Source organism: Gobio gobio (genome assembly GCF_949357685.1).
Source record: "Gobio gobio genome assembly, chromosome: 24".
In the NCBI taxonomy this organism is placed as follows: Eukaryota; Metazoa; Chordata; class Actinopteri; order Cypriniformes; family Gobionidae; genus Gobio; species Gobio gobio.
This window is the reverse complement of record NC_137120.1, coordinates 29,932,999-29,945,988: the sequence shown is the minus strand read 5'-3', so window position 1 is coordinate 29,945,988 and position 12,990 is coordinate 29,932,999. Positions and strand designations below refer to the sequence as shown.

General features: G+C 38.3%; 1 protein-coding gene across 2 annotated transcripts in view; it reads right to left on the bottom strand.

Annotated features, from left to right (window-relative positions):
• nr5a2 (nuclear receptor subfamily 5, group A, member 2) overlaps positions 1-12,990 on the bottom strand; it is a 61,505-nt gene that overhangs the window by 20,897 nt on the left and 27,618 nt on the right. For both annotated transcript variants that reach the window (XM_079808415.1, XM_079808414.1), the window contains exon 5: positions 2,965-3,084. In XM_079808415.1, coding sequence (XP_079664541.1) covers positions 2,965-3,084 — 120 coding nt within the window. The remainder of the gene's footprint in view (positions 1-2,964; positions 3,085-12,990) is intronic.

Below are 12,990 nucleotides of genomic sequence, written 5' to 3'. Positions count from 1 at the left end.
GCACTGCATGAATATGATTATGATGATTTTGGTTCTTCTAAAGGCCTGGGACCTTCAGTGCGAGAGTCAGAGACAGATACAGCACAAGGGGTGGAGGGGGTGATGTAGCTCTGTGACATTTTGGAAAGTCGCCCATGTAGTGTCATGTGTCGCAGCATTTCAGGACTGATCCCACACAGTGCTTTGCTGCCATATCAACACTAGGGAGTAACAATGATACAAATATCCTCAAACAAGACGGCAGACACTGGGCAGCTCAGTTGACAGTCACTGACAGTGTTGCGGAGTAACTACATTTTTATGTATGTATATATTTCGTTTTTTTATATTTAAATCCTGAGGAATATATTATCATCCATTTAAAATTATTATATAAAAAGTATATATTATTTAGCATTATTATTAATCTAATTAATTATATAAATATATCTTATGTCCATAGCCAAAAAAAATGCAAATTCATGCATCTATTAATTTATTTCTACTAATAGCCATGACACCGAGAGACCGTCTGAAGTTATATTCCACTGAATTACAATATTCCTTTAACTACTGGCAGAGCGTTTGTTTGTTATGCATAAATCCAGCCTGTGTTCATGCACGAGTGTGTTGTGTGGCCGGGCTGTCAGTAGTCTGATCTGGAATAATAGGAAGTAATGAACTGTTTGAGTCTTTGCCTTCTCTCTCCCCAAAGGCTTTTTTCAGCACCAGCTGTTCATTAGGCAAAATATGCAAACAAGGTCCTCCACCCTGCCCCCAACCCTTCGTCAGACCTCGCTAATCAAACACAGAGAGACGCTACGCATAGCACTCGCAATCCAGACAAATCAAAGATGGCGAGCACAGTGAGCTCTCAAAGATCTCCAGATGTGGCTCCTCAGATACTTGCTCAGATTGTATTGCTCAAAGGTTGCTCTTTCATGGCTCAGGAGGCTGGAAAGCACTTTCACACCAACCAAACGAATCAAAATTCTGTCCTCAAATTCAAGAGTTTGAGTTTGAGACTTGAGTCTGCACCAAAAACTGGTTTGTGCTCTTTTAAATGTCAACTTTGTCTCAGATATTTCTCCTAAAGTTCCCTGAGAGAGATAAAAGTAGACATAAATGAGACCAGTGCTGACATAGAAAAAGTATAGAGCTATAAAATGAATATAGACAGCATATAGGAATGTACCGATATGAACATTTTGGCTGATAGCGATACCGATAATTCTTTATATTTGAAAGCCGATAACCGATATATTGGCCGATAAATCTAAATCCAATTTTTGAGAGCGTGATTACAAAAACAAACTCTCACCATTAAAAGCCATGCACAAACACACAATCATAATGTTCTCATAATAATTGTATGTAGCCTATACAACGTACTTTTTTGAAGTGATTTCAATCATATTTCAAGCAATTCAAAAACCATCATGGCATTTTCGTATCGGACTGATAACGATAACATTGAAAAATGAACATATGGCCGAAAAATTGTGCATCCCTCATAGCATATAGTTTGATTTTAGGAGAATTTGATGAGAAATGCTTCAGTAGTGTTGTCAAAAGTACCGACCGCGATACAAAGTCGGTACTAAAATGTAAAAAATGTGACACTTTGAGCACTTTTGAGCGGAATCGTAAACACCTCTGATTTCCCATTGTGCTCACGCTCAATAAATATGTCTGTGATTGGCTACAATGACCAGCGCTTCAAAAACATGTTGTAAATATACATCAATGACACTTTTAACAGAGCGCTTACACAGATACACACAGGAGCGTTTGAATGCAGGCGTCTACCAGCCTACTGGTCCGCTGGTCGACGCCTGCTTGAGCTTTCAAACTCTCCCGTGCGTTGATCATTGTAGCCACAGACACATCCGATGAGCGCGTGAGCTCAATGGCCAGTCAGAGTTTACGATTCCAGCTCAACAGCGCTCAAAGCATCACATTTTTTAAATTTCAGTACCGACTTGGTATCGCGGTCGGTACTTTTGACATATGCTTGAGTTTATATTGAGATCTTCTAATTTCAAACTTTGCCATTTTACTGTAAATCCCAGCACATGTGAGACTTACTTGAGATTACCAGGGTCTTTTTCTCAACTCAATTTGTTCACAAATTGACTCAACTTCTAACTTTTAACAGTTGTCTGATTCGTGTTTTTTCTTTCTTATAGTTGACTTAATGGAAATCATGTCAGGAGCTGGATTCGAACTCGCATTGTTTGGTGTGAAATTTACCAGAGCATGTGTATTAACCACTAGGCCACGGCTATGAAAAGTCACAGGTATCAGTTCTTGAACTTTGCTCTTATCCTTAGATGATCTCTCCCTATCTTTATCATATCAGTTATCACCTATAATTCACTTCTGTTTCAAAAGACAGCCCTCCGATAAGCCAAAAACTGTTTGGAAAAGTTCTGCAGTTCACGAGTCCCTGTGTTTGAGCTGTCACTACTGTTGAAGATCACTTTGTTGAGCAGGAGAGGGAGGAGGGAAAACATAGAATTAAAAATTAAACTCATGCCTTACTGACAGGCAGACAGAAGCATATTTATTTATAAGCAGTTTAAACATCTTCTGGAAGTGTGTGTGCATGTGCTGGAGCCGGAGACAGAATTAAAGGTCCTCGTGTGCAGAAAACTTCAGCTGAGCCTGAGGCGTCCGTCCAGCGATGTTCCTCAGAGACGACTGAGGTAAATCATACATATCTTCTGCTGCTTTCCCTGATCTCTGTGTCTCTCATCCCTTCTTCACCACGATGACTCGTGCATGCTTAACCAACCATTTTATTTATTCGTTCACCACGCACTTGATAAGAAGTGTACAATTGATTATTCTGGCCACATTAGTTTATACCTAAGCGTAATCTATTTTTAATGGAGTGGCTGGAGCAGTCGATAGCACTTTAAAGGATGTTGATCCACACTGGCAAAAAGGCCTGATGAGATCTACGGGGAGGAATGGACTCACCTGTTGCCCCGTGACCAGGAGGATGGAGCCCTCTTTGGCGTGCATCACCTGCCGGAAAACATGGTCCAGGATGAGGAGTTCACTCCAACAGTTCTGGAGAAGCTTCATTTGGTCGTCAACCTGAGGAGAGACCGACAAACGTGTAAGAATGTGTAGATGTTTTTTTAACATTCAGCTAGAAGTAGTAATTTGGGTAAAGTAGGTGTACATGTTCAAAACACTTCAAAGTTTTGAACTTAACCTTGACTTAAAGGGTTAGGGTTCACCTAAAAAGGAAAATTATCCCATGATTTACTCACCCTCAAGCCATCCTAGGTGTATAGGACTTTCTTCTTTCAGCCGAACACAATCAGGGTTATATTAAAAATCCAAGCTTTATAATGGGAGTGTAGTGCATCCCTCCATCATAAAAGTAATTCACAATCCTCCAGGGGGTTAATAAAGGCCTTCTGAAGCGTTTTTGTAAGAAAAATTTCCATAAATATAACTATAAGCTGTAATCACTAGCTTCCGGTAACAGCCGTCCGCGTGTTCACGCGAGAGTCTACGGCATATGACGTAGGATGTATAGGAGTAGCGAAAGCTTAGGTGAGAGTAGACGCCTCTCGCGCCTCAAACAAATAGTGCTGGGAAACAAACTCAAGTTTCTAATTCAAATAACTCAAATTCATGATGGGTGTTTTGCTCTATCCTCTGTGCTTCCGCGTTCGTCAATGCGTCATGCGTCAGGTCACTATTCCGCCGGAACTAGACTTGTGTACGAATGTTACCGGAAGCCAGTGATTGTAGTTTATAAAGTTGTAATTATGGATATATATTTTTTTTACACAAACGCATCGCTTCACTTCACAATTTATTAACCTCCTGGAGATGCATTGGATTACTTTTATGATGGATGGATGCACTTTTTTGGGCTTCAAAATCCAAGTTACCATTCACTCCCATTATAAAGCTTGGAAGAGCCAGGATATTTTTTTTTATATAACTCCGATTGGCTGAAAGAAGAAAATCATAAACACCTAGGATGGCTTGAGGGTGAGTAAATCATGGGATAATTTTCATTTTTGGGTGAACTATCCCTTTAACTTTATAACTTTGAGGCCTGGTTTCACAGACAGGGCCAAGATTAATCCAGGATTAGTTCAATTAGGACATAAGTAGCGTTTATAAACCTGTATTACAACAAAAGCATTACTGATGTGCATCTTGAGACAAAACAATGGCAATGATACATTTTAAGATATGCTATTGCAAGTTCAGTTAAAACAGCTCAAACATGCATTTTAGTCTGGGACTAGCTTAAACCTTATCTGTGAAACCGGGAGTGGAAATGTTACATTCTTTAAACCTTTTTTGTGTAAATCATGTTTGTCCTAATCTGAATCAATATTTTATCCCAGTCACATAATGAACACTAAATCAGAGCATATTATTTGAGAGGGGAAAAAGTCCTGAAACAACTTCCCTATTCGGCTAATGTCATCAAGCCCTCTTATTTTTAAACTTCGCCCCAACAACGATGTCATATAGAAACTTTTCATGATCCATTAATCTCAAATGTTACAATTTCTCATTTAATATATTATGGGATTAAAAGGGGTTGCAAATGCTGTTTCATGTTGTTTTTAAGTCACAAAAGTTGTTGTTCAGTCAGACACTTTGTACATTTGTCATTTGCTGCCGTTTGTAGTTCTGACAACCAGTATGAAATCAATATTGGTCTTTAGGTCGCAAGAGGTCATTCTCGTGTGAACTTCGCAGAATGTCGCTGTTTTCCACCGCTGTTAATTAATCTGTTTGTCGAGCAACACGGCTTCATCTATCCCTCGTGATTAAGTAGCATGTTCAGCGTAGCACAGTTAGGAGCACGTACATTGAGATGCTCCTGGATGGGAGGTGAACGGCTCCAACAACGCATTCATTGTCACCCTGCTTGGTTCTCATGGCTCCCTCGGTCAATTATTAAACACAGAGGTGAAAAGAGCTCTTTGAGTCCGATGTTGGCAAGAATGAGGAAAAGTACTGAAAATGAGTCCCAGTCTGACTATTTTTCAAACGGCTATGTTTCTGTGCAGACAGTCAAAGAACTACACATGAAATGGTTTTGATTCTCAATTCACCCCTGACAAAGGACATGAAAAAACAGAAATGTAATGAAACTTAATGATTATGAAGTCCCGTGAGGACAGCGAGTCGGCTAAGGACGTGAAAATAATACTTGTGGTTTCTCAAGGCAGTGATAACGTGAAAGAAATGCCTCTACTGCCTTGGGAGACTCCATCGATATCTGTTTCTGGATTGTTTTGACTGCTCGTGATTCTTGTTTGTGCTGCTCTCATAGTCATAACAAATCAATTTAAAGAATGTATTTCTAAATCCGGCAAAGCATAAGCCTCAGAAAACCAATCAAATCTTTTCTTGTTTGGTATTACTGCACTTATATCAATTGATTTGCAGTACAATCAAATACTATATGACCTAATTTCTAATATAAGTTCTTCAGGTTCAATTATCGGGCTGATTTTTAAGCACAAGTAGCAAATATATGCATTTGGCATTGTTAGCACATCTCATGGGTCTGCTAGCCGTGCAAGTCAAACATGCCCGTTCTACAAAGAAACCTGTCATTTGGTCTTTTTTTGACAGGCGTTCTCATCAAAGGCCTTGTCCCCACATGAGCCTCTTTTGCCCGGCGCATTTGGGTCATCAAACAGGGACGAGGCTGCCACGAGTCAAAGCAGGGGAAGACACAGCAGACCGGGGCCGCTGCCAGACACACGTCAGATGGGCAGAGAAGGCATCTCTGACCTTTTAAAGTGCGTCTGACACCACTGTTTCCATGTCAGCTCGCTTCCCTTTGCACTGTCACAGCTATGTGTAACGCGGCTCTGATGTGCACTTACAACAGGCAAGCTATGTCCTTTAACACTGGAGCTAGTGACTTTGTAAGGTTTACTATACAATGACTATCAAATGTTAAAGTTTTTCAGTGTAAATCCTTTGTAAAAGCATTTCTACTATCTTTAATTATTATTTTTTCAATCTAATGCTGAATTCAATAAAATGAATAGAGGTCGATCGATTGATTGGTTTTGCCAATTAATCTGCACTGATAACCAATTGTTCCAGTTATAGTTATCGGTAAAATTCATTATCATTCGACCTCTACAAATTAATTTTTTACACACTTTACACAGTTGCATCTTAAAAATGTACAACAGTTTGTGTTTATTAGGCCTTTTTCATGAGACACAAGCAGAACAAATTTCTATGTAAATTTGTACAAATATTGTTACTTTTTTACTATTCTTAAGAAGAATCTTGAATGTAACAATTTAAGAGAGAATATTTTTAAAAATAATTTACTAAAAACCCATAAAAAAGTTAAGCAATTTTCAACTTTTTTTATAAGTTATACAAGATTCAACAAATTTTTAAGTCAGTTTGATGTAATTTAATTTAAAATGACTTAAACATCCAAGTTGATTGTACTTCAATATTTAAGGCAGCAACGTTTTTTACATTGTTGTGTTACAATATACAAAACCTACCAAATACGTATTGCGTTCATTGTGCTTCATTTATGAAACATGAGCAGAATGAATTTATTTGTAAACTGTTTGTAAAACAACTTTTGTTTATTCATTTTTAAATTGTTTTTCAAAAACATGATTCGTAATCGAATTTGAAAATTTACGAACAATTTAGCACCTTTGTTACAATATACAATTGCTATCAAATACGTACTAAAGTTTGCATTAATGGACCTAATTTTGTGTAAATTGTTCGTAAACTACTTTTCATATTTTTACGTATTATTGGAACTATTTCTGAATTGGATTTGTCAGTTTATAAAGCAGTGGTTATATGAACAATTTACAAAGAAAATAGCATTTTCATTGTTTAAATATATGGTATCTATCAAATATGTAAGACAGGTTTATTATTTATTGAAAGTGCTTTTTTTTTTTTGCAAACCACTTGCACAGAAATACATTCTACTCAAGTTTAATGAACAAGGCCACTGTGTTTTAAAATCATAATATGTATACCACCAAATACACCCACAACATTGGCAACACCTTTGGTAACACTTTATTTTACAGTGTCTTTGTTACATGTACTTACCATAGTTATAACTTATACATAATTACATGCAACTAACCCTAAACCAAACCTAATCCTAACCCTATAGCAAGTACATGTTGTTACTTAATATCACTCAGTATAATTGCACTGTAACAATGACACCTTAAAATGAAGTGTAACAATATTTTTTTCCCACCGTGGATCACGGGAATAAACTCAATACTCACGGCAAACTCACAAATAGTAAATTCATCTGTGTAATCATGACATGCTAAAAATAAGAGTCTGGTGTTAATGTTTATCTAGATGAACAGGTCGTGTAAGGTGCTGGAAAAATACTTGGAGGTCAGCCAAATAAAAACACACTTATTGATTTCAGTCTAGAGGCATTAAATTAGGAATCTCAGTCAGCCTTTGTTTGACTGACCGAATAAGAAGCGATTAAACGTCAAATCTGTTGACCGACACTGAAATCTCACAATTCACAAAATCTTCTTGCATACTTCAGATACAAAAGGTGTGCTCATCTAAAAACACCTAAAACTGTGTGCGTTTGTTCATGTGCTGCACTTCCAATTTTTCAAAATCAGAGCTTTTACTTTCTCTCTTATGATAAAAAATGCATATCCTCCAAGAAACCAATTTAATTCCTTTACGGTCATTCAGGCATTGCTAGATCAATGTAGCGATCAATTGCTGAGCCCCCCCGCAATGCTCCTGAAGAAGACCCTTAGACCCTCAGCGGCATTACGGAAATTTCCAAATGAATGTAAAGTGATTATGTGCAAAGAATTCCAGCCATTTGGTTCATTTTTTTTATGTAAATGTTGTGCAAATATGTCTCCTTCATATCCAAAAGTAATATTTATTCATCACTGCCTGAAAGGGTTGACCGGTGAAAATAGAATAGAGTCCAAATTGCCAAATATGAGCTTTTTTTCTTATCCCACATGGTTTTGGTAGAGTGCCACAAGCATTGTTAAGGCACGAGTAACGAGCTTACGCAGCTGGAACTGCTTTTAATAAGTCTTTTTTTTTGTTGTTTTTGAAGTGCCCTAATGAACAGATTAATAGAATCTCCTTGAGTGCCCATTAATGAACAGAATGAGACGAATGATTTATTTACAACTAAAGGCAGGCTGCAAGTACGCGTCCGCAATCACATTTGCATAAATACGAGGATGGGAGAAAAAAAAGAGATGAGGAGGTAAAAAGAAAAGAAATCCCATCTGAAATCTTTTGACCTCTTGGATATGGATCAGTGTTGGCTAGTCGGGAAACTACAGGTGAGGTTTGAAGTGCACTTCAATTGTGCCGTCAGGCAGTGAGCTTTGAGTCGTCTTCTGTGGACATCTGTTCATATGCTGGTACGCACACTTCATCTCTGTCAGGCTGGCAAATATTAGTTGATGTTGGATGTTTCCCTTCTGTTGGTGACTTTTTACAGCATTTTGTATAGTTAATGCAGTTTATATATGCAAAAAGGTACAAAATAGATCGTTATTTTTAGGGTTTTGCTAAAGGTCCAAACCAAAAGAGCCTCTTTTTTCATTAGTATACAGTATATGATTTGGCTAAATCCTTTTTCTTCCATTCAATCTGCCAGGTGAAAATATTGAGTCCGATTGCCGAAGTTGAGGTCACATTTTATGTTGCTCAGTGAAATTCCACAGGCTAAATCCCAACCCGACCTCACGGCATTCTTATTTTACAAGGTGGCTAATTTTTATGAATTCGGAAGGACCACCCCTAACCCCACAGCTAAACCTACCCATCACTGGGGTCTAGACAAATCGTACGAAAACGTACGAGTGAGGTTGTACGAATTTGTGCGAATTAGCCACCTCGTAAAATACGTACGAATTGTCGTGAGATTGCGTTGGAAATCTAATCATAATAACAGGAATCCACGTGAGATCAAAAAAGTTCCCCGTGCAGATTTAGCTCATTTTAAGTTGGTCCGGGAGTCTCCCGCATATTGCTAGAAGCTCCCTGGTGGCCACAAATATATATACAATGTCCCATAAATCAAGCAAGCTAGGGAGAAAGCCTGTTTCCCTCTGGTATTAAGATGCGTTTTCGGGTGAACCAAAATCACAAGTGGTCTGCCAGGACGCATTGCCATTACACCTGGTAGTATCACGCATTTCAAAATTGTCTTCTGTGACCACTCGCGTTCAGATTTTGTGGAGACACACTTCTCTTTTTTCGCCACACTCAACTACATCACGTTTACAGCACGAATACTATCTAATGGGAAAGTGAGTGTTGTTCCATCTCCCAGAAATGAGTTTTTCTCAGGGTGGGATGTCTGAGTTGGTCACAAGAATTCGCCATGTTGACCAACAGAAAGCTGCTTGTTTTGAAAGTAACTTCTTTGTGAGCTTCATACATCTCTACACTATTGACAATGGACAATTTATGATTTTTTTGCCAGCGATAAGATTAAGATACCACCTTAACCCTGCCCAGGTAGGCCACTGTCCCACAGAGTTTCGCTCCAACCCCAATTATACACCCCTAATCTAGATTTTACAAGGCATACTAGAAACATCCAGGCTGGTCTGTTGAGGCAAGTTTGGACACCCTGTACTGTCACATTTGTCCAAAACAAACCGCACAGTTAAAGGTATCATTCATGTCCGTATCAAAAAAGATATGTGCCTAAATTTAATTCCAACAGATTCCCTAATCTCTTTATCAACACTAACTATTTGAAAACCTATAATAGTACGGTTACTCTCATGGGAGATAATCTAAGTTTCCCCGAATCCCCAGTGGAAGTGCTAACAATTTGTGCTGAGGTGTCACATTCTGGCGTCCTCTTTAGCCGTCCCGTGGGAGCTGATCTGACGTGCTTTGGATGCTCTAGACTGAAGGGCCCGGTTTATTTGGCCTCGCTTTTCCCTGATCTTGTGGAAATCTCCTAGCTTGTTTGTCATGGCAGGGCCTCTGTTTGCTCTCTTGCTCTCTCTCTGCCAGGGGGTCTGATAAGCATGCTGGGACTTTGAGCAGGTGGCCACCAGCCGCTGCGGCCGCATTGCTTCATACCCGTGCTCCTCTGAGGGAGCTGCCTGGCATCTCGCTCTCTCCCAGGACTTATTTTAGAGTCTGATGTTGCTTTATATGGGATAGAGCTCAGTGAAAGAGCATTGCAGGAGTTTTGTAACTCAGTTTCACTTATGTGATCTATAGACGGGACAAATGACTGACCGTAAACCAGCAACTGATGTGTTTTTAAGATACAGTTAAGAAAAATGTAAATTTGATCATAATTTACTCACCCTCACTCTGTATGACTGACAAACACAAAAGATGATGTTTTAAAAAGCTGCTCTTTTCCATAAAATGAAAGCATGTCGTCAACAAAGGACGTACAAATGCCTAAAAATCTAAAAATAGGGGGCCAGATTTTTTGTCAATAAAAATGTACTCTCGATGTGTTTCTTACAAGAAAAGCTATTGTATATGTACAATGTATATACGATTTGTAATATAGTGCTATAGCCATATGGACCACTTTTTTGGACCCTGTCCAAACAATGATTTCATTATGTAAAAACAACATTCTTCAAAATGTCTTATTTTGTGTTCAACAGAAGAAAGATCACACAGGCTTGGAAAGACACCAGGGTGAGTAAACTGAATAGATATATAAATACGAAATAGCTAATCACAGTTGTTATTTTGTGCTTTCAAACGTGTAATTTACAGCCGCGACATTATTCAAATATACTCAGAATGTTTACATAGGTTCACTTTAAACCTGAATAAGTTGGCAAAATTTGAGGTAATCAATTTTTCAAGTCAGTTTAAGTAAGCAGAACTTGCAGAACTTGTACTCATACATTTTAATTGATCTTAACTTGAAATATTTGAGTAAGCTAATTCTTTCAACTTAAATATTTTTGCTTTAACTAACTAATTTAGCAAATTCTACCTTGCTAATTGGTAACACAATTGATAGCCTTAGCATAGCACTTGCTGAATGAGTACAGTAATATAATCATTTAACATACTGTATATCTGTTCTCAAACTAAGCTCCACTCAACCCAGCCTATAACAGAAACTCTTCTAAACTAGCATAGAAAAACATTAAACACTACTAAATCTCCTACTTAACATTAATCTTGCACAAAAAAACATTATATAACACTTAATTTTAGCATTTACTTTCCCTTTTTAAGTGTCATGGCAAAGCAAGGGAAATAGAAATCCCAGCCCAGTTTCAGTTAATTTTAAGTTGGTCTAAATTAAAATAAACAAGTTTATAAAACGCAAAACAATAAAACAATTCAGATTACTTAAAATGAGTCAGTTTTGTGAACTCAAAAGAAAGTTGTAAATACTCATAAAAGTTATTAATTTGATGAACAGGTTATTACAGTCTGGTCTTCATCAATATAAAGCAATACTGCCACATACTTTGAATGAACTCATTTGTTTAATTTGAGTTGGCTCTACTCAAACCAATTCATTATTTGGAGCGTTAGGGTTCACAGTGTTTACAGTGTAAAGAAAGGCTGAAACCGACTCTGAGCAATGCAAACTATCCATGCTGTAATCTTGTCCCTGTGATGTTGTGTCCATGGGACGCATAGATTATGTAGGCTTTCACCATATGCCTGACAGCAATGTAAATTGAGATCTTTGGGAAAACATTTGCATTCCTTGTAGTAGCTATATTTGAGAAGACCTCATGGTATTCTTACTCTGAGTGTTTCGGTGAGGGGGGGATAAACAGATGCCCATAATTCATGTGTTAGTGTGCAGGTGAGCAGGTTTGGGACTTGTCCAAGGCTAGCAAGTGGACAGTGAGCAACTCAACAGAGTGATGGGGTTGGAGGAGGGGTGTGTGATCGATCGCGACGAGGAATAGAGATTGATCAGTTCCCACGGTGACCGCATTAACACTCTCCCGAGTGTGACTCTTGACCTGTGAAACACCCAGAGTTTGATCAGAGCCCCTCATCATGTCGACCCACAATAAAAACAACACGCGTCGGCATTCAGCAGGGTTTAGTGGGACATCAAACATCACAGGACATCACCGAGATGAATGAGACTATAAATGCTTATTCTAATTAGTGCTCAGTCGATACCGGCTTTGCAATGGACGATTGTATACAGGTGTATAGCTATAAATGGCCCTACTATTGCCGGGTTTTTAAAAATAAAGGGAAAATGAAAGAAATCCACACCTGCTGTGCTGTGTTCAGCTGCCAGGAGTCACATTCAACCTCAAGGACGCTTGGTGTGTATCTTTTCAGAATGAAACTGAAACAGGTTATTACAGTCTGGTCTTCATCAATATAAAGCAATACTGCCACATACTTGGCTAGAACGCTGTAGTAATTAACGTAGAACTGCAAAGTGCATATACATATATACGTTACTGTACTTTCCTGCAGGGTGTTCTGTTACCTTTAGATGCTATGATTAAAGACTAATTAATTTGATAAATTCATGAGCAGCAAAGTGGCAGCCTTTCATTAATGAAGTGATATTCAATAAAACTCGACAACCTTTTTTTGGTCTGCGTGCTTTGCAAAACTCTAATAAGTCTCTTGAGCAACAGCACAATCCAGAGAGAATGAAAGGATGAAATTAGGTTATGAGAACGAATGAAAACAAAAACACTCTTCCAAACCGTAGGCCATTTATCAGTACACTTTAAGTCCATCTGGGCAGTTGTTTCAAATAATTCACCAAGTGAATAAAAAAACAAAAAAAAAACAAGTCTCTTCCAATGGATCCGAGGGCTTAAAGCTAAGAAGCTATCAACTAATTATCAAAAAAACACAGCAGCCCTGATCAATTATTCAGCTGAACATTAGACTCCTAATATACATGCAGTCTCTGAAGTACCACACACTACGCTACTTTACCCCAACCCCCCTCTTCCACGACCCAGTGAGAAAATAATGCTCTCCAAA